Source organism: Hemicordylus capensis, chromosome 5 (assembly GCF_027244095.1).
Source record: "Hemicordylus capensis ecotype Gifberg chromosome 5, rHemCap1.1.pri, whole genome shotgun sequence".
Classification (NCBI taxonomy): domain Eukaryota; kingdom Metazoa; phylum Chordata; class Lepidosauria; order Squamata; family Cordylidae; genus Hemicordylus; species Hemicordylus capensis.
This window is the reverse complement of record NC_069661.1, coordinates 223,185,302-223,206,323: the sequence shown is the minus strand read 5'-3', so window position 1 is coordinate 223,206,323 and position 21,022 is coordinate 223,185,302. Positions and strand designations below refer to the sequence as shown.

Genomic DNA, 21,022 nt, shown 5'->3' with positions numbered 1-21,022 from the left:
GGCATCTCCATGTCTTCTGCCTCCCCGGGGTGGGTGTGTGGGTGGGGCACCAAGCCTAGGGATGTGCAGAACCGGTTTGATCGTGAACCAGACTATCATGAACTGGGACGGTTCAAGCAGGTTTGATCGTGAACTGCTTCAAACCGGTTTGAGCTGGTTTGTCCAACCCTCCAGCCCAGCTGATGGGTTCTACCAAACTGGTTCACGTACCCATGGTTCGGTCTGAATTCAGTTCTAATTTGGATCAAACCACACCAAACGGTCTGTGCACACCCCTAGCTAAGCCAGGCTTTGCCTGGGGCATCAAAAATCAGCCCTGCTTCTGAGTAAACATGCATAGAATTAAGCTGCTACTTGGTTTTTGTTTTGTATTAACAGACTTCTAATGATATAGTAGGGTTCTGAAGAAACCAATACACTTGATACGCAGTGGAAAGAAATGATTTTGCTTTATTAAAGCTTTTAATGAAGCATATTGGGAGTACAGAAACTCCTTCAGTTTCTAAAGCTGTAATTCATTTTGTTGGGTTCTGTTGAACTTCTGACCTGCCCACAGCTTTTTCTCTGGTATCTCTTACAGCCCTCTTGATTGAATTACTGCCTTGTCAATGGTGGATCTACAACTGTGCAGTTCATCTTGGACACAGCATGTGGTGAAACAATGAACAAGGAGCCAGTGAGATAGGGAGTTACATTTGCTGACCTGATTATTATCAGCACTGACAATTACATTTCCAAGTTTTATGGGACCATGCTCAAAGCTCTTGATTCTGTATATTTCCATTTTCTCACCTGCAAAGGGAGATGGGATGACTCCTCTCGAAAACAGGGACTGGGGACTGGCAATGCAATCAATCTTAAGCATGTTTACTCAAACGCGAGTCTCATTTATTCAGTGGGGCTTACTCATTAGTAAGCATGTTTAAGATAGCCTAAATTAATCTCTGTACAGCATTTCAGAGATTTCAAGGGCTTTCCCCCCTCTTGAAATCCATGAATTAAATTACAGGCACTGAAATCTGAAATGTTTCACTCATGACAAAAGACTCAGAGCAAAGAGTTTCATATGAGAACTGTGTGATCAAATGTTTATGTTTAGATCCACCACTCCAAACATAATGGAAAGTTATGAAATGGCTGCACTGCACACATGATAAAAGGAAAGTGAAAACTCAAGCCTACATGGAAAATCTAGATATTTACAACATAAAGCCTTCTGTATGGGTGGCAAGGCAAACGGGATCAAATAATCTGAATAGCTTTCTCAGGTGCTGTGGGGCTCAAATGGAGCTCAGATTCTTGCAGGCCAGAAGCTGCCCCCCTGCTCTCTGTGCTACACTCGAGGAGGATACACCAAGCACTCCCAACTGGTATGGACTCACAACCCATAATCCTTCTGGCCTGGGAAGTCAGATGACACTTGGGGACCCCAGTCTGGTGCCTACCAGTGGCTGATATGAAGACTCCTCAAATTTGCTGCATTCCCTCAGGCAATGCATCTTGTCACTGAGAAAGACACTAGATTCTCCTTCTGAACTACCAGAGAAGTAGTCTTTAGCCTGGTATGGGCTTCTCAGGAATTTTTCTGGGGGTGGTGAGCAGAGTACATGTGTATAAATACATAAATAAAAGCATCTCTTGCTCTACAGTAATCTGACCATAAATCCAGGAGAAGGCATAGGAACAAAGGAAACTGCCATATACTGAGTCAGACCATAGGTCCATCTAGCTCAGTATTGTCTACACCAGGGATTCTCAACGTTGGGTCCCCAGATGTTATTGGACTTCAACTCCCATAATCCCCAACCAAAGGCCACTAGGGCTGGGGATTATGGGAGTTGAAGTCCACTAACATCTGGGGACCCAACATTGAGAATCCCTGGTCTACACAGACTGGCAGAGAGGCTTCCCCAAGGCTGCAAGCAGGAATCTATCTCGGACCTATCTTGGGGATGCCAGAGAGGGAACTTGGAACCTTCTGCTCTTCCCAGAGCATCTCCTTCCCGTAAGGGGAATATCTTACAGTGCTCACACATCAAGTCTTCCATTCATATGCAACCAGACCTCTGAACCTGGAGCTAGCACATAACCATCAGGAGAAGAAGTAGCCATTGATAGACTTGTTGTCCATGAACTTGTCTAATGCCCCTTGAAAGCCATCTAAGGTAGCGACCATCATCACATTTGTGGCAACGAATTCCTCCCTCAAGGGCCCCAGCCCCACACCCGGAGCAGGTATTGTTGCCCCACCCTCCTCACTGGCCACACCTCAGGCTTCAACCACCCCAGATGCCACCCCTCGTCCTCCAAACTTGGTGCTGAAGTGCCAGCAAAGAAAGCAACCAACGGCAATGAAGAGAGGCCAGTCAGTGGGACACGTCGCTGGAGCTGTATGCAGTGCATACTGAAGAGGATGGTTAGGGCAGGGGGAAGAAGGGCAGAGTCTGGATTGATTTAATGGCAGGATGAGCTGGAGAGAAGGGCAAGGCAACATCAGTGCCAGCTCCTGGGGTAGAGTCCATGCAGTGGTGGTGGAGGTGGTGGTGAGAACACACAGAGGGCACTGGAGAGGTTGGGTCACTGGTGAAAGGCAGATAGGGGATGTCCACAGCAGGAATGGTGTGCTCATCCTTGCCACCCCTTGGCACACTTGCTGCCTGAGGCCATTGCCTCACATTGCCTCATGGGCGAGCTGCCCCTGAATCTAACTGTACAATACTAAGCATGTTTACTCAGAGGTAAGCCCCACTGAGTTCAACAAGGCATATCCCCTAATAAATGTACTTACAGCTGTGGCTTTAGCTTGGGTGTTTTATGTGAAATATGTAATATTTTAATTTAATTTCATGACCAATGACACGCATGGTGAACTGAACGTTGCTTAAATTCCCCAAGCTGTTAAATATTCAGCTGTTTTGTATCACCACCCCCCAAAAATAATCCAAAATGAGAGGTAAGTGACCTGCATATGGTTCACTGAACTGGCCAAAAGTTGACTGTACGCTTCCTCAAATTGAATTGGATATTTCCTTTAGTGAATACTGTCCTACGAGGCAAGGCTAAATGAAGAAGCATCAGAGAGGAGGATTAGAAACTGAATGGGATTAAACAGCTCTGATGGCAACTGCTTTTGTTCCTGTAAAGGAAATGTGCTCAATTATTCATGTTCTGCTTAAACTGCCAGTGTTCCCAACGTTAGCAGAGCATCTCTCTATTATTAATATGTTCAAGCCGGTGGAGACACAGTGGGGGGCGTATTTCCGTGAAGGGTCGAATGGAACCTCCATAATATGGCATACTGCTGAAGCTGCGGTTGCATGTTAATTGAGTGAGGATCAGCTTAAAATGCTGCTCCCTCCCAATCCAGGAAGCAATTCACTGCAAATGTGAGCAGAGGCACATAATACCGTCACCTTTCCTTCTACATTGTTAGTGCTGAGTATTGTTCCTGTGGTAATGCTTTGTACTTAAGAACGGTCAAAGCACTACTGAAAGGTATTCCTTAGACCAACTCTAGAGTAGGTCAGTATTATTATAACAGACAGAAGGCTGAGACAGAAGCTTCCAGCTAGCCAGGCCTGAAATGAGACTGGGATCCAAACTACTCATTACACTAAGCCTCTTATTATGGTGGATGTGCTTGTTTTTTCTTCAGTAAATGGTGTATGTGCTGCAGTGGGCAGGGGGATAGGTTCATAGGAACTTGCCATTTACTGAGTCAGACCATAGGTCCATCTAGCTCAGTATTGTCTACACAGACTGGCAGTAGCTTCTCCAAGGTTGCAGGCAGGAATCTCTCTCAGCCCTATCTCGGAGATGCTGCCAGGGAGGGAACTTGGAATCTTCTGCTCTTCCGAGAGTGGCTCCATCCCCTGAGGGGAATATCTTGCAGTGCTCACACTTCTAGTCTCCCATTCATTTGTAACCATGGCAGACCCTGCTTAGCTAAGGGAACAAGTCATGCTTGCTACCACAAGACCAGCTCTCCTCTCTGGACTAGGACTGCAGCATGAGGGAGGAAAGCTTTAACTCTTTGCCTTGCCATGCTCCTGATCCAGACTGCTCCCTCTCCAACCATTATTTGTCTTGATAGGGAAGTTCCCATTGCCACCAAAGGACGTGCATGCTTTTATACACCAGCCCTTATAATGTCCCAACAAGAGTCATGGACAACTATACTATAACTTGCATTGTTTCTAAGAGGTTTCTAACATTTTCATCCCATTCTCTGGGCAGGGCCACCTAAACTGCAATTCAGTCAATACAGCATCCCCTACCTTCTCTTTTGCCTCTGAGATCACCAGATGGCCAAACCTCCATGTGTGAAAAAGTAAAGACCAATTTACACCGCTCTTTGAGGATTAGTCTGCAAGCCATGTTGTCTTCTTTCTCCATCTGAATGTAAATAGGAGCTGATTCTGACACTACTTCCTTTAGAACAGGACTACTCAACTATGGCCCTCCAACTGTTTTTGGACTACAGCTCCCAGCATCCCCAGCTACAGTGGCCAGTAGCCAGGGATGATGGGAACTGTAGGCCAGCCTCTGCAGGAGGGCCAAAGTTGAGAAGCCCTGCGTGTTTGCTTCAAGGCGGTGGACATATTAAACCTATCATGTGCACATACACAGAATGCATTTAAAACTCTGGAATGTGGGTAAGATGGTGGCTGACATCCTGACTAACAAATCACTGGTGCAATGTGAGCTGTGCTGGTGCTGCTGATAGGTTCAACTAATGTGATCCTCACAATCATTTTTTTAGGTGGTGTAGATTCTCAACATTGGGACCCCAGATGTTATTGGATTTCAACTCCCATAATCCCTGCTAACTGGGCAAAGAGGCACCTTTTACTGTGGTGATTCTCTTTATTTAGCAGGGGGAGAGTTACTAGCCCTATCCACCCCCAGCACAGCATCTCTCCAGTGGCTGTTGCTGGTGTGTGTCTTATGTTTCTTTTTAGAATGTGAGCCCTTTGGGGTTTGTTATTTCTCTTTGTAAACTGCCCTGAACCATTTTTGGAAGGGCGGTATAGAAATCAAATTCATCATCATCATCATCATCATCATCATCATCATCCCCAGGCCCAGTGGCCTTTGGCTGTGATTATGGGAGATGAAATCCAATAACATCTGGGGACCCAATGTTGAGAATCCCTGGTGTAGAACCCAAGGGAAAGAGTTGTGGTATACAAAGACAAGGCAGTGGAGTGCAATCAGGAATATTAATAGTTTAATAGATACTAGCTGAACCGGGCACAGAGCATCTGCGCCTCTATTCACCACCACTGCTGGCCCCCGCCCCCCGCAAACCAGCCTCCACTGCTGTATCCCCCACCCCAGTGCTTCCTCTGCCCGCCCACCTGCCTGACGGACCGCCTGCTGCTACTTCCCCCGCCCACCCGCTGCTGCCACTGCTGTTTTCTGCCCGCCCGTCTGCCTGCCTGCCAGCTGGCCAGTCAACCATCACCACCATTCCCTACCATTTTGAAAGTGGACAGAAAGAAATTCTTCTCCCTCTCACATAGCATTAGAACCAGGGGTCATCCCACGAAACTGATTGTCAGGAAATCTAGGACCAGCAAACAGAAGTATTTTTTCACACAACACATAATCAACTTGTGGAATTCTCTATTACAAGATGTGGTGACAGCAACAACTAAAGGCTGGATGCCTCTGAGTAACAGTTGCAGGGGAGTAACAGCAGGAGAGAGGGCATGCCCTCAACTCCTGCTGGAGGCTTCCAGTGGCATCTGGTGGGCCACTGTGTGAAATAGGATTCTGGACTAGATGGGCCTTGGGCCTGATCCAGCAGGGCTGTTCTTATGTTCCCCACCAGCTGGCTGGCTGCCACCACCATTTTCTTCCCTCTTGCCCATCCCCGTCGCTATCCAGCAGCTGCTCGAACTCTCGCATGAGCTTCCACACATGGGATTAGCGATGGGTATGCCTAAGATAAATATATACAGTCTGCATTTGCCTATCTATACGAAACCTTTATATACTGTATAAAGGTTTCGTACAGATAGGCAAATGCAGACTGCTTTTCAGTGCTCTTGCTGCTGGCTGTTTGTTAGCCCCGCCTCCACTCTAGGACTGGAATACAATTAACTAAAGCCCCATTCAAAACCTGGCCTGGAACAAGGAATGGATCAACCCCAAACACCATATATGGCACAGAGCACTTCCAGGGGAGGGCAAGGTCATCAAACTTTCCCCCCCCTCCACAGGTCCTGATGATGCTTTAGTTTGGAATTCATCTCATGCACATCTCATTTAGCACTGGTGCTTCTTTAATCAGGAGGTTGGCCAGTGTTCACAGGAAGATGTATGGAGGAAGTCAAGGAAGTCAGCAAAGGTTAAGGGCTAGGGGAGATGTACATTTCTGAGACTGCTTGTAAAGCTTATTCAGAGGCTTGGATCCAGGACACAGCTGGGGGCTTCTGAGAATATTGCTTAAAATTGGATGTATAGCCTTACAGAGGGATGGAATCCTCACACTGCTTCTCTGTGTGCCTTGATAAGCCTCCTTGCAAGTATTTGCTTTGGTACCGGATAGATCACAATCCTGCAGAAGCAATAATAGCATAAAGCATTTGTTTATAGAACACCGCTGCTTTGGAACACAACCTGAGATGATAAAACATAACACCCCCCTAAGGGGCTATATCATTGTTTCTATTTATTTAACAGGGAATGTGAGAGCTTGTCTAGAAATGTGTTACCTTTGCTTCTGGGTATAGTGATTCAGCCTCACCAGGGAGATGGCCACATGTACTCAGGCCTTTGCAAAAACTGCTATTCCTTCCAGGATGGCATTTCCCTGCCAGTGATTAAACAGTTCTGGCTTGTTCTCAATGCTGATGGCATTCACTTGGGGTTTTTGAATGAGCACGGATAGGCCTACTGTGCATATCCAGCCAACACAGTCCACATGGGTCTGTGACTTCAGCTTGTGTTTGTCCCTAACCTGGCCCTATTCTTTCACTCGACAGTGGTGGCAACTACAGGCGCAGAGAAAGCCCACTATGAGCACAAAAGAGGCACCTCATTTTAAAAAGGATTTATTATCACATTTATATCTTGCTTATCTTCCCTTATGGAAGTAAAGGTGGGCTCCTAGGTGGTTACCCATCCAGGCACTGACAAACCATAGACCTACTTTGCTTCAGCAAGGTGGCGGCTTCATGGGCCCTTGTGTGCCTCTCATGCCTTTGAGACTGTTTCATTTGGTTCATGGCCCACATACTCAGTTTCGCATATAGGCCCTGCTAACTGAGCAAAGCATTTAAAGTAGTGATTCTCTTATATTTAGCAGGGGGAGAGCAACTGGCCCTATCCAACCCCAGCACAGCATCCCTCCAGTGGCTTTTGCTGGTGTCTATCTGATGTTTCTTTTTAGACTGTGAGCCCTTTGGGGAATGTTGACCAACTTATTTATGTATCATTTATTTTTCTATGTAAACGGCTTTGAGAATTTTGTTGAAGAGCAGTATATAAATAGTAGTAGTAGTAGTAGCATTAGTAGTAGTAGTCGGTAAGACATAAAACTGAGAGCATGTAAAAATGGCCATCTGGGTACTCCCTTAGGGTCTTTTAAGTAGGTAAGGCAAATTCATGGGGGATGTCAACAAACAGCTACTAGTCATGATAACTCTATAGAGCCTCCATGTTCAGAGGCATATGTCTTTGAATAACAACAACCACTACCTTGGGCCACCCCATAACAAACTGTTCTCTGAGCAGCTCACACAGCGGTGGCCCATGAACGTGCCTCCAGCGGGGCGGTGGGAGGCAGCTTTAAGACTCACATCTGCGGCGGCAGCACCTGAATGCTGTTTGGAGCTGCAACGTGCTGCCCAGCAGCCCCTACGGGGCAGGGGAAGTTCCTCTGCCACTCACCTGGCCGCTGGCGGGGGCTCGGCTCTGTAGAAGCCAGGTGAGTGGCGGAGGTGCTTCCCCGCTGTAGGGGCTTCTGGGGGGCATGTTGCTGCTCCGAATAGCATTCAGGTGCTGCCGCAGTGGAGGTGAGTCCTGATTTACTTTACTCTTAAATCTGCCTCCCGCCGCCACACATCCCGCACAAGGCACGTTCACGGGCCGCCACTGGGCTCACAAACATCCAGTTGAAACCCTAACCCAACACAAATTACAATAAAAAATGGGAACTGTTTTAGAATACTAAACCTTTTTAAAAATCCAATTTTTAAAAGCCTGAGTGAACAGAAAGGTCTTCATCTGGCATCTAAAAGAACAAAGTGACGACGCCAGACAAGCCTCAATGGGGAGGCAGGCTGCCAACAGTTCCACAGGGTGCCTGTCTATTCCATAGACAGGTGCCAACAGTTTGGTGGGGAACAGCAGCTGGAGAGGCAAAACCTTAGGTCCTGCTTGTGGAATCCCCAGAGATAGAAGTACTACTGCTGCTGCTGAAGGCCACTGTGGGAAATTGGATGCTGCACTAGAAATTGTATGCTGGTGGCTGGCAATCTACAGGACCTTGGATAGCTCCAGGGGGCCAGATGATATAACAGAGCTGCAGCTCCAGCTGAGCCCTTTTATATTTCTTGGCCCTAACTACCTTTGCGGCTGCTGCAAGGGTGCTTGTGGGTGCAAGTTGCTTCATGAGTGTTACACCCATCCTGCAGCACCTTCACTAGTTGCCTGCTTTAAAGGGGGCTTAGACAAATTCATGGAGGACAGGTCTATCAATAGCCACTAGTCAGGTGGCTATAGGCCACCTCAAGCCTCAGAGGCACAATGCCTCTTAATACCAGTTGCAGGGGAGCAACAGCAAGAGAGAGGGCATGCCTCAGCTCTTGCCTGTGGGTATCCCAGAGGCATCTGGTGGGCCACTGTGTGAAACAGGATGCTGGACTAGATGGGCCTTGGGCCTGACACCTCAGGGCTGTTCTTATGTTCTTATGTACCAGTCCACTTCTAGGCAGGATTCAAGGTACTGCTCTTGACCTTTAAAGCCCTATATGGCTTGCGGGTGGGATACCGGTTGGACCACATCCGCCCATATGAACCTGACAGGGCCTTATGTTTGGCATCTCAGGCATTGGTCATAGGCCTGCCACTAAAGGAAATATGGCTAATGGGGACTAGAGACAGGGCCTTTTTGGTTGTGGCCCTTGGCTTTTGGCTCTCCCAGTTCCCCCATGCTCCCTCTCTCAGTGTGTTTTTAAGAAATAACTGAAGACACATCTTTTTAGAGAGACTTTTTAATATTTTATCCACAGCTTATATCTGGTAGGTTTCTTAGTTTTTAGCTTTTTATTTATAACTTTTAATTTGAAACTTTTAAATTTTGTAGTTTTAAAATGTAGGTTTAGTCTGGTCTTTTCACTTTTAAAATGTTATTGATTTTTATTCTCTGTCTATTTTGTTAATGTTGTAAGTCACTCCAAGCAGTAGTGTACTGGGGGCAGGGGTTATAAATATTTTAAAATAAAACAGATAAACAAGCTTGTTTTGATGTAGATTTTTTTGTCGCAGCAAACCATTGTAGTCTAGCCTATGCTGACCTCTAGTGGCAGAAAGATATACAAAAGTAACTGAACTTCTAAATAGTCTCAATGCCTATCCACATGTCTTGGTTGCAGTTGCAATACTCTCTTGGGAAAGCAGCTATTTAAAACCAACCAACCAACCAAACAAACAAACAGTCCAAGGACTATTATTTCTGCCTTGTATTTTATTTACCAGACCATTAGAGCCTAACTTAGGCTGACCTCTAGTGGCAGAAAAATAGAAGAAATTGGCTGACTATTCAGTGTCAGGATAGATTCATTGTTTGTCATTGAAAATTTTACCCCCAGTAGGTAAACCGCAGCGCACTCTGTTCAATGGTTCCAAATTGAATCAATTCATGTGAATTTCATGCACATCCCTAACCAATACAACGAGAGACTCACCAGTGTAGCACCACTGCTTCTGAAAGTTCCAGGCTAATGCTCTCTCTGTGTGTGTATTTGTGTGTGTATGCGTATGTCTTAACTACCACCCCTTCCCTCGGAAGGCTTCTGTGTTACCTGAAAATATGTTCCTGAGGGCTGTGCCCCTTCATGGACAATTTTCTGCATGGCAGAGAGCACTACCTGGAGAAAGGGAGGTCATCAAAATTTGCCCCCACCACTGAGCCAGCAGTGTAGCTGTGTTAGTTGAACTTTTCAGAGGTACTAATGCTTCCCCTGTTGTGCTGGTGCTCTGTTACTCAGGTTTAGAGATGTGAAGGCCTGGTGGGGGGGGGAACTGGGGGGGGTTACCCTTATTCAGGGTATCAGAATGTTTTTAGGCTCTTGGTTTAATGTGTTCTGTACTGTGTTGCAATGTTGTAACTTGAGTTTAAATGATAAATGCTAGTAACTGTGCAAAAGCCAAGATATCTATTTCTTATTTCTATTGCTGTAGGTGTCTGGATATTAACTGCATTTTTGATCAGAGCAGCAAACACTCAAGAGAGCCACTTTTTTTCATTTTGTTTACCACCTGGACCTCAAGGTCCGCCTGGACTCAACGGAAATCCTGGTCAGAATGGGTACGATGGAGAAAAGGGGGAGAAGGGAGAGCAGGGAGAACAAGGTATGATTTTGTGTCCACTGTGGTGTAGTGGTTAGAGTGTTAGACTAAGACTGGGGAGACCTGAGTTCAAATCCCCATTCAGCCATGAAACCCACTGGGTGACTTTGGGCCAGTCACCTCTCTCTCAGCCTAACCTATCTCACAGGGTTGTTATGAGGATAAACATAACCACGAGCTCTTTGGAGGGAGAGCAGGATAGAAATGTAAAAATAAATAAATAATAAAATGGATAGCAAATATTTGGCTACATTTCCCCTTGAAAACAGAACACTGGGGATTCAGAATGTAAACTTCCAGGTCATAATTTTGAAATTTCCAAAAGCTATGGAATTTTAAAACGTTAAGAAATTTCTTCTAATCTGAAGAAATTTATTTATTTAAAATGTTTATAGTCTGCTGAACCCTCAAGATGGCGTCCGAACATGCTGAAGCACCATTTCCTCCCTGATGCTGCCCAAAGGCTGCTGGGAACAGGGAACTTCCTGTTCCCTGCAAGATACAGCCAGGTAAACTCTGTATTCAGAGTCTGGCTACTGAATACAAACAGTGCCACTTGGGGGTGGGGGGGGGAGAGGTAGGGTGGAGGAGCAAGGGAGGGGCAGGTAAGACCTGCCTTCCTCCTTTCAAAGTGCCGCTTTCCACCCTGCCCCCTGGATGTGCCTTTTAGACCTGGACTTCCCCTCTCTCCCCTCCTCTGGATTGTTTTTCAGGAGCCCCAGGAGTTCGTGGAGTGCAGGGCAGTCCTGGAAAAGCGGGGCCAGTTGGGCCCAAAGGTGAAAGAGGAGAACCAGGCACCGCTGGGCTCCTGGAGTGTGCCAGCCACGACAGAAATCTGCCTTTGCTGCAAGACTGGCCAAATCTTATCCTCCGCCTAACCAGCCCATTGTGTTCCACAGCATCAGTCAGTCAGTCAGTCAGTCAAGTTTTATTTACGGTCCTAGACCAAACAATCCATGCATGCAAACAGCAGAACAATTTATAGAAAACTCTATAGGTTCTCATTATACATCTTAAAAGCAATATAACAAAATTTGGCTACGGAGTTAAAATTTAAAACATTTTCATCAGAAAGTAAGAATTTAACAAGTTGTTCAGCAGATCGATTTGTCTGTTTACAGACCAGAGGTAAAATTAAGTGCTCCCTCGATTGCCTATGAATTTTACAGGATAATAGAATATGCTCAATGGATTCTATTTCCCCACTGCCGCATCTGCAGTAGCGTTCTTCCAAGGGAACACCACTGTATCTCCCGGCTAATAATGCAGAGGGAAAAGAATTTGTTCTTGCCCTTGTAAATGCCCACCGGAATTTGCTGAGTGTAATATGGGACAAATAATTTGCTGGTGAAAGATCCCATCTAGTTCTTACTCCTTTATAGAATTCTGTCAAAGAGGCCCAGTTATTTTGCAATTCAGTATCTGTCAAACGCTGTTTTACTATTCTTTTCGCATTTGACAAGTCTAACTCCAGCAGTTGTTCAGGGTCTATTCCTAGAGCAGCAAGCTTTTTACTAACTACAGTGCACCACTGCGGTTGTGGGTTTAACGATAGAAACTGAGGAATTAGGCCCACAGGGCGAAGGTGGACTCTCAACCAAAAGTAAATAATAACAGCATCATCTATAATGAACAGCAACACTTTGACGAGGCTTCAGGAATCTTCACCTGCCAAATCCCTGGAGTCTATTTCTTTGGCTACAACATGGAGGTTTACAGGAATTCCAATACTAGGCTGATGAAAAATGGACAGGATGTGATTGGGACCTATCAGATTACCTCAGAAGCTTATGAAAACATGTCAGGAAGTACAATCCTCAAATTGGAGAAAGGGGACAGGGTGTGGTTAGCAGCATTAGAAGATTATAATGGGGTAACAATCACAAGTTACTTTTTGTGCTACCTCATATTTGAGTCTTAGATTATGCAGGCCTCCCTGGATCATGATTTGTTGCTTTGGAAACATACATAAGCCTTTGGCGAATCACTGTGTCTTGATTTCAAAGCATCTTCTTGAATTGACGGCACAACTTTCCCTTTTCCCTTGTTCTTGAATGCAGGACTAAGGCCGCAATGGAAAGTTAGTTATAAGGAAGATTAAACTCAAGGACCCATTTGTTGTTCAGCGTAACACAGATGGTGCTGATCCACTCGCTCTGCTGTCTGCTTGCCTTGGATCTACCTGCCCTACTGCGGGCTCCTACTGAAGTGCCAGCCATGCTTCAAGTAGCACCCTTGCACTCTGGAAGCACTAATTAGATTGGAAACACATCACCATGCAGGTACTCTTCCCAGAGTGGCTCCATCCCCTAAGAGGAATATCTTACAGTGCTCATGAATGTAGTCTCCTATTGATATGCAACCAGGGTGGACCCTGCTTAGCAAAGGGGACAAGTCATGCTTGCTACCACAAGTCTAGCACTTCCGGAGCATGCAGGTGCTATCTGAAGTACTTACTTGTGCTCATACACAAAAGTGCAGATTGCTGGTGCTTTGCTAGAAGTATTTTGCTAGGTGAGCCTTCAGCAGTGCGGGTGGATTGGCACCATCTGCATTAGGCTGTGCAACTCATGGACTAATTGAGCTTACTTGTGAGTAAACATGCTTGTGTTCACACTGCATGCCTATGAATGTCTAAATAATTACGGCTGGTGATTGGTTCAGAGACATGATTTTATTATTTTCATAAAGGACAGAGAAAATGATGGAGCAAGTGAAATGTGCGAGAAGATCTAAGAAGTTTACTGGGATGGAGTGGGATCTAAATAAAATAAATATGACTTCAGGATACTTAATTTTCTCTACAGGTGTAAAGGACTCCTGTGTACATTTACTGAAAAGCAAACCCAGCTGAGTTTACTTTCAATAAGCAGTGCATGTGATGGCATTGCACACGGTGATTAACTTTGCATTGCACATAATGATTAACTATTGAGATGTTCAACATTATTAGGACATTTAATAGACTTTCCACATTTATTGCTACTCCTTAATTACATTATGGGAATGCTTATTTTCTAGGTGGTTTCCCCCCACTAAAAAATTCTGTTTCTAAGTCCAAGTAATAAAACCTTTTCTTTAGCACAGTGTTGATGGCTTCTACTTTCTTTTATTTTATCTATTTTACTGTTTCCCCAACTGGCAAAAACGAAGATATTCTTGGATACAATAAGATGCAGCAACTTGCAGTGTCATCTCTAACACTGCATATACAGTATTTTTAAATTATTGACTCAATAAAACTAATGCATTTCATCTTCTTACTTTCATACATAAACCCAAACCATAAAGTTTTATGTGCTATGTTACATATAACACATTTCATATATTCACTCGGGAATGCGCTCCCTAGAAGTTTTTCACACCTGGCTGTTAGTTCGCATCTCCTTCGGAATGGAAGTGTGCATTCACATATTGGCCAGATTTACTCTGAAGTCCCTGCAAGTTATCAGGGAGCACATCACACACAATTTGGATTTTTCATTGTGTGTTAGAGTGTAGCCCAATTTGTATCAGAAGTAAAAAATCCACTTTTGCATCAGGGTTGTTTTTTGGGGTTGTTTTTTTTTGCAACTTCGAACTTGCAGTAAAGCCTGCTGTCTGGGAAAGCTCATGTTGAAATGAGAGCCTCCCCATCTCTGACAACTTTAAAACATCTTTAAAGAAACATATTTTCACTCAAGCTTTTTAACTAGACTGATTTTAAATTACTTTTAAAACTTGTTTTATTTTGTGGTAAACTGCCCAGAGACAGAGGTGTGAGGCGGTGTACAAATATGATCAGTCAATCAATCAATCAATCAATCAATATATGTTTTTAATATAGGTTTAGCTTTTAACATCTTTATAAATTCAGCATTGAGCCCACCTCCCTTGCCAATAAACTACAACCAGGAAACATGGAAGTGTATATCCTTCCACATTGCACCCCCAGACCCCAATGAAGTCAGGACATGCTCAGTTGGAGTAAAATAGGGCCACTTTATTAACTTACAATGGAATAAGACTTGCAACAAGGTACCTAACTAACCAGAGTAGGGTACTCCTCCGGTGTGGGAGTGCCTCCTAGGGAGGACTGTCCCACACCCAGGGCGAAGGGCCGGGTACTGATTTGTTCAGGCTCCATGTTCTGACCTCGTCTTACCGCAAGGCTTTCCCCCACTGAGGGTGGGGATGGCCCGACCCATCCCCAACCCAAGCCGCCAAAGCTTTGAGTTGGTGCGTCGAGCAGTCGGACCTCAAAGTCAGAAAAACAGATATCATTAAAGTGTGATACAAGCTGCAGTAGAGTTGCTGGGGGAAATGGGACTCATGAATCCAGGTGTGGTGGTGGTGGGGAATTCTGCACCCACCCTTCCATCATTCTGAGAACCTGAAAGTCAGCCATGGAATCCGCGTGCCCTCCCAGCTTAGCCTGGAAGGCAAGAGCAGCTAGCCTGCCACCAATGGACCCCGGCACCAAGCCCCGTCTGCACAGGTGGATGCAAGAGCACAGCACGTGGTCCACAGGTACCCGTGCATCGCCCAGCCCAGATGCCACCCTGAACGCTCAAAACTCATGTACTGCAGCCGAGTAATGCGCTCTAGTGCTAGGTGCCAATGACAGGTGAATGGCCTCCAAGGCTCAAAGGGCGGGAAAGGCTTTGAGGAGTTCCCTGGCTGTTGGTGCGATGGTCCAAAAGTGCTCCTCCTGCATCCGAGACAGCATGTCCGCAATGCTATTATCCACCCCTGGCACATAGCAGGCAGAAAACTGAATGTTGTGCCACAAGCATTGAAGAGTGAAATACCACACCAGGCACATCACCTGGAGACTCCTGGAAGTCCCTGAGTTGATCACATGCACTGTCGCCATGTTGTCACACCAAAACTGAATGGCCTGGTCGACGAACTCCCAGGACCAAATGTGCACCACCACCATGATCAGGAAGAACTTCAGGAATGTCGGAGCCTGTGTGATGCCCTTTACTTCCCAGTCCGCAGGCCACCTGGCCGCGCATCAATGTCCCCGAAAGAACAGGCCCAAATCTCCCCCCCCCCACACACACACACTCTGCATCAGATTGTAGCTCGGCCTCCAGCAAGAGCTTGGAGAGCCAGAGTGAAACGCCATTGAAGTCCCTAAGAGAAGTAACCCACGTCCTGGCATCCTCCCTAACACCGTTTTCACTCAAACCCAGTGATGGGGGGCCTTTAGCCATTTGGTGGTATCGTACAGAGTCCTAAGGAAGGAGCACCCAGATGCTTTCACCCTGCATGCAAAGTTCAAGTGGCCCATGATGCATTGCAGCACCCTCAAAGTAACCTTTTTGGCTTCCAGCAGTTGCCCCAGCCTCAGTGCTAATGCCAGGGCCTTGTCCGCCAGGAGCCAGCAGCACTGGGCCACTGTATGTATTTCAATCCTGCGGAATGCTAGCTTGGAGGTAGGAATGAGCGGACCGGTCCAGAGGTTTGAGGGTTCTGTCCAGACTGGAACCAAACCACCGGTCAAGTCTGCAATTAAAAAAAAAACAAATTAAATACCTGTAGCCCCTTTGGGGGGCTTCCTGTAGGCCCCGGGTGTGTGTGTGTGTCTGCGAAGGCCTCTTTTTGGCCCATTTGGGCCTCGTAACTGTGTGCAGTGGTCATTTTGGTCATCGCCTGGCATGGCCCACGGCCTTGCAGAGGTCATTTGTGCATGCATGGTGGCTATTTTGTTTTTGCTAATGGGGTGCAGGCCTTCGCAATTGGTACAGGTGTGCCAAAAATGACATGGGTGGTGGGAACATGCCCCTGACAATGCAAATTCCCAGCACAACCGGCAGGACTGGCCCCCAGCCCCAGTGGCCTGCTCCCCATCGGCGCTGCTGTGGACTTCACGATCAGTTGGCTGCTGTCCAAATACTCACCGAGTACCAGCCGGTTGGGGCTCATAATCTGCAACCAGAGCTGTAGTTGGTGACAGTCTCAAGGGGTTCAGCGCCAAGTGTCTCCTAAATTCCTCATCATAACTGGCCCAACTGGGCCCGCGAAACTCAGAGAATGCATGGTAGCTAATGTCCATATACTTAACCATGGACATTCCCCACACTGGCTGCTCCTGCAGCACCACCCCCATGTACACCATATAACCCACCAGCCAGTTTGACCAATTGCAGTCCACCGCTTTGTGCCTGAACCTCTCCCTCTCCTTCTGGTGGGGGGAGGGGGAACCTTCACAGACCCCCCCACCCCATCCCACAGCCTAGATGAAGTCCCCCAAAGGGGCTAAAAGGTAATTTAAAAAAAACAGTTTATGAATGCAGCAGGGGGTTTGGTTCTGGTCCAGATGGACCGGGCAGGATTCAGTTTGACCCTGAGCCATTGAACCCCCCAAAACAAAACCATGAGCCAGTTCTGCACATCCCTATCCCCTTGCCTTTTGCCTTGCTGGGACCTTTCTTCATTGACATATGACTATTGGCTATAGAGCACCCCCCCCCCCACACACAATTGCCTTTACTTCTAGCACTTGGTTAGGGCAGACCCTGTCGGGACAATTAGCAACTAACCACCCCCGGCACAGTTAGCACAACCCAGTCAATGAAATTCAACAGGATGGCTGGAACCAATGAACAAAGAAGCCCCCCCGCCCCTTGACCAAAGTACCTCCGATGAACAGTAACTCACCCTGATCAAAGGCGGGAACAGTTCAGTTTAAAAAAGGCAGGCCAGGGCAAGGTCAGGGGACTCCCAATAGCAGCCTGCTGCGGCTGTGCCAAATGTGTATCTGATGCAACCACCACCCAGGGCCTATGAGGCCCACTGCTCAATCTCAGGACATATGAGGCCCGCCGCTGCTTGTTGGAGGAAGGCCCCAACACAAGGGGCTGAGGACCACCATTCTCTGAACCTCCCCCCACCTGCTCTGTTTCAGGAGACCTTTGGGCCTGTGGCCCACAATCCCAGGGCCTATGAGGCCCGCTGCTCCTCATGTCTGAGCTGCAGATCTATTTCACCCAGGGGCTATGAGCCCCGCTACTTCTCCTTCAGTTGCTGCTGCTCCCATGCTGCTCCCATGCTGCTCCCTGCTCCTCCTCCAGCCATACTCACCAGTGTAACCTCCACCACGCTCCCTTGTCTTCACAATGCAACTCTCGGACCACATGGCTGCAGGGAGCTCTCGGCAGAGATCTGTCCTCTTGCCAGGCTGTCTAGCTACTGCTCTGAGTGGGCGGCTAGGCTCTATTGGCCCCCCTCCCTCCCCCTATTGGCCGGTCGCAGCCATATGAAGAGGGACCCAAGATTTCCCCAGGGTTCACTCCATGATTCTGTTTCCAGTACCAGGGCTGTGTCTTGGAATGGCGGGGGGATCTCTGAGCTTATGTGTGGCAGTGGCATCTAGGGTTGCTAGCCATCCAGGATTGGCCTGGAGTTCCTAGGCATCAGCATCAGTCTCTAAGAGTGACTCTTGAAAGCACTCTGGGAGATTTTAATGAATCCACAGGAAGCATCACAGGCGAGAGGAAGCAAGCACGCCACAGAAAAGTAGCTTGTCCGCACTGTTGCTTGCCATTGAGCCCATCTCCTTTGCCAATAAACCCGAAGGAAAACATTTTTCATATACTCAGAGTGCTTTTTATCATCATCATCATCATCATCATCATCATCATCGATAGATGTAAAGAATAATTGCATACCAAGAGCAGTTCTCCATGGGCTCACTTACATGTTTAGGATGGAAGCATTAATGTGAAATATACTTATTTTTCTTTCAGAAATCCAACTTGTGGGACAAAGTTTATTCCCCTCTGCCCTGAAATGCACTTTGACCCTTTTATGCCTTTCCACTAATTTTTTTTCCTTGTGCCACTGATGGCATATTTCCTGCACTATTGGGAAACTGTAGGCTCCTCTCCTCCAAACACTTTGAATTTAGAAACAGAGGTCTGGAATGCAGAACTTTGTTTATTTTATTTATTTATTTAACAATTTTTATACCACCCAAAACTCATGTCTCTGGGCGGTTTACAAAATAAAAACAGAAAGTAAAACATTAGTTAAAACAAAAATAAAAAGTTTAAAACACTACAATTAAAAAATTTTAAAACAATATTTTAAAACAGCATTAAAACAATTATAATAATTAAAAGCCTGGGTGAACAGATGCGTCTTTAAAGACTTTTAAAAAGCTATCAGAGATGGGGAGGCCCTTATTTCACTAGCAAGCGCATTCCAAAGCCTCGGGGCAGCAACGGAGAAGGCCCATCCCTGACTGGCCACCAGACGAGCCGGTGGCAAATGCAGACGGACCTCTCCAGATGATCTCAGTGGGCGGTGGGATTCATGACGAAGAAGATGTTGTCTTAAATACCCAGGGCCCAAGCTGTTCAGGGCTTTATAGGTTACAACCAACACCTTGTATTTTGCCCAGAAACATAACGGCAGCCAGTGTAGCTCCTTCAATACAGGAGTTATATAGTCTCTCCGGGATGACCCAGAGACCAACTTGGGTGCCGCATTCTGAACCAACTATAGTTTCCGGTGACATACAAGAGCAGGCCCACATAGAGCGCATTGCAGTAATCCAGTCTGGAGGTTACCAACAGATGTATCACTGTTTTGAGGTTGTTCATCTCAAGAAATGGACGCAGCTGGCGTATCAGCTGAAGCTGATAGAAGGCACTTCTGGCCACCGCCTCAACTTGGGAGACAGTTTGGATCCAGAAGCACCCTTAGACTGTGGACCTGTTCCTTCTGGGGAAGTGTGACCCCATCCAGAACAGGCAGATCAAAATAGTCTCTCGAGTTCTGACCCCACACAATGAGTACCTCTGTCTTATCTGGATTCAGTCTCAGTTTGTTATCCCTCTTCCAGCCCATCACTGACTCCAGGCAGGCATTTAGGGAGGTCATGCCCTCTCCCGATGATGCTTGAAGTTGCCTCCAAGGTAGCACACACTTTGCTCAGTGTTCTGTGAGAGAGCTGAGTCACAATCTTTCCCCCTCCACCAAACCCCCCCTCTTGGTTTCCTTCTGATCTGACTTACCAAGGCGATTCTCGCAGTCGCCAAAAAGCGGGCTGAGCCTAGCCAGCTTTTTGGCGGTTATGTGCTGCCACGAGAGTCATGTGGCTCCCGGCAGCTAACCCACCTAATTCTCCCTCCCCTTAGCCAAGCTTAACAGAGCAAGCGCTCTGTTAACCTTGTCTTTGTGATCGTGTGTTGCCACAGAGCAGTTCCACACCATGGCAACACATGAGGAGACCCCCGCCAGGAGGCTGAAACAAGCCTCCTGGCCCTGGGGGTCTCTCCAGGATGCCCCGTGCACTCTCGTGGGGCATTCTGGAATTTCCGGGGGGGCGTGCGGCCTCTGATCCCCGCAGGCCCCTCTGGCCCCATGATGGAGCTGGCTGTCGTGTGGGCGGCCGATCCAGCCACCCAGGGCTCCGCAGGTGATTGTTTGTGAGGAGAGTGGGCTAAGCCAGCTCTCCCTGCAAACTCGCTCTCAGCGAGTCTCACTGATTGTGAGACTCGCCTCACCATGAGCCCTATTTACAAAATAAAGAGGTATTGGCCCCCACCTTATCTCCAAGCTATTTAATAGCAGAATGGAAAAGACTTTCAAAAATAAAATAAAATAAAATAGTGTTCATGTTTGAATGGTATAATTTATCAACACACTGTGTAAGTGGGAGAGCCAGTCTTGTGGTAGCAAGAAACTGAACAAATTGCACCCTTCGTTAAGCATGGTTTGCCTTGGTTTGTGTGTGAGCTCTGTCTCCTGTAAGATATTCTGTAGCTCAGAGCATCTGCTTTGCATGCAGCAGGTGCCAGGTTCAACTCCTGGCATCTCTAAGTATGGCTAGGAAAGACTCCTGCCTGAAACATTGGAGGGCCACTGCCAGTCAGTGTAGACAGTACTGGATTTGATGAACCAATGGTCTGACTTGGTATAAGGCAGCTTCCTCTATTCCTGTGTTCTTTGGCTCAAACTCCTCCTGCTCTTTATCTCCCACCTCTGGATATGGCCACACACATCAATTCCTAAGCAAGCAAACAAAAGTTGCAAACCACAACCTTTCCCCATTTTTGGGTAAACTTCCATTCCCACTGCCAATGATAATAGTAATAGTAAAGCAAGTATGTATTAATATGGTAGGTATTTATATCCAATATAAAGCTGAGAGAGGGACATGTTTTATTATTTTGAAAGTTGAAAAAAATTATTGTCTGTTTGTCATAATGTATGTTTGTTAAATTTTTTCATGCTGTCTAAAAAATCATTATGGGGGAAAAATGATGCTGAAGAAAAGAACAAAAAGACAGAAAGTCATTGCACACTTTGAAGTGGGACTACGATTCATGTTTGGCTAAAGCCGCTCTAAAAACTGGAGGGAGTTAATCACTTGGCCTGGCTTTTTCAAAAAGTCAGTGCACATTTTGTAAATTTCACTGCACAAATATACAGCCTGAAACCTTCT

At 46.6% G+C, this 21,022-nt stretch overlaps 1 protein-coding gene across 1 annotated transcript; it reads left to right on the top strand.

The window, feature by feature from the left end:
- Positions 1-2,946: 2,946 nt before the first annotated feature.
- LOC128327447 (protein HP-25 homolog 1-like) lies at positions 2,947-13,616 on the top strand. The gene is given in 5 exon segments (XM_053256246.1): positions 2,947-2,953; positions 10,414-10,584; positions 11,295-11,384; positions 11,387-11,489; positions 12,199-13,616. Coding segments are annotated over 5 exon segments (675 nt in total). The 3' UTR covers positions 12,503-13,616.
- The last annotated feature ends 7,406 nt before the right edge of the window (positions 13,617-21,022 follow it).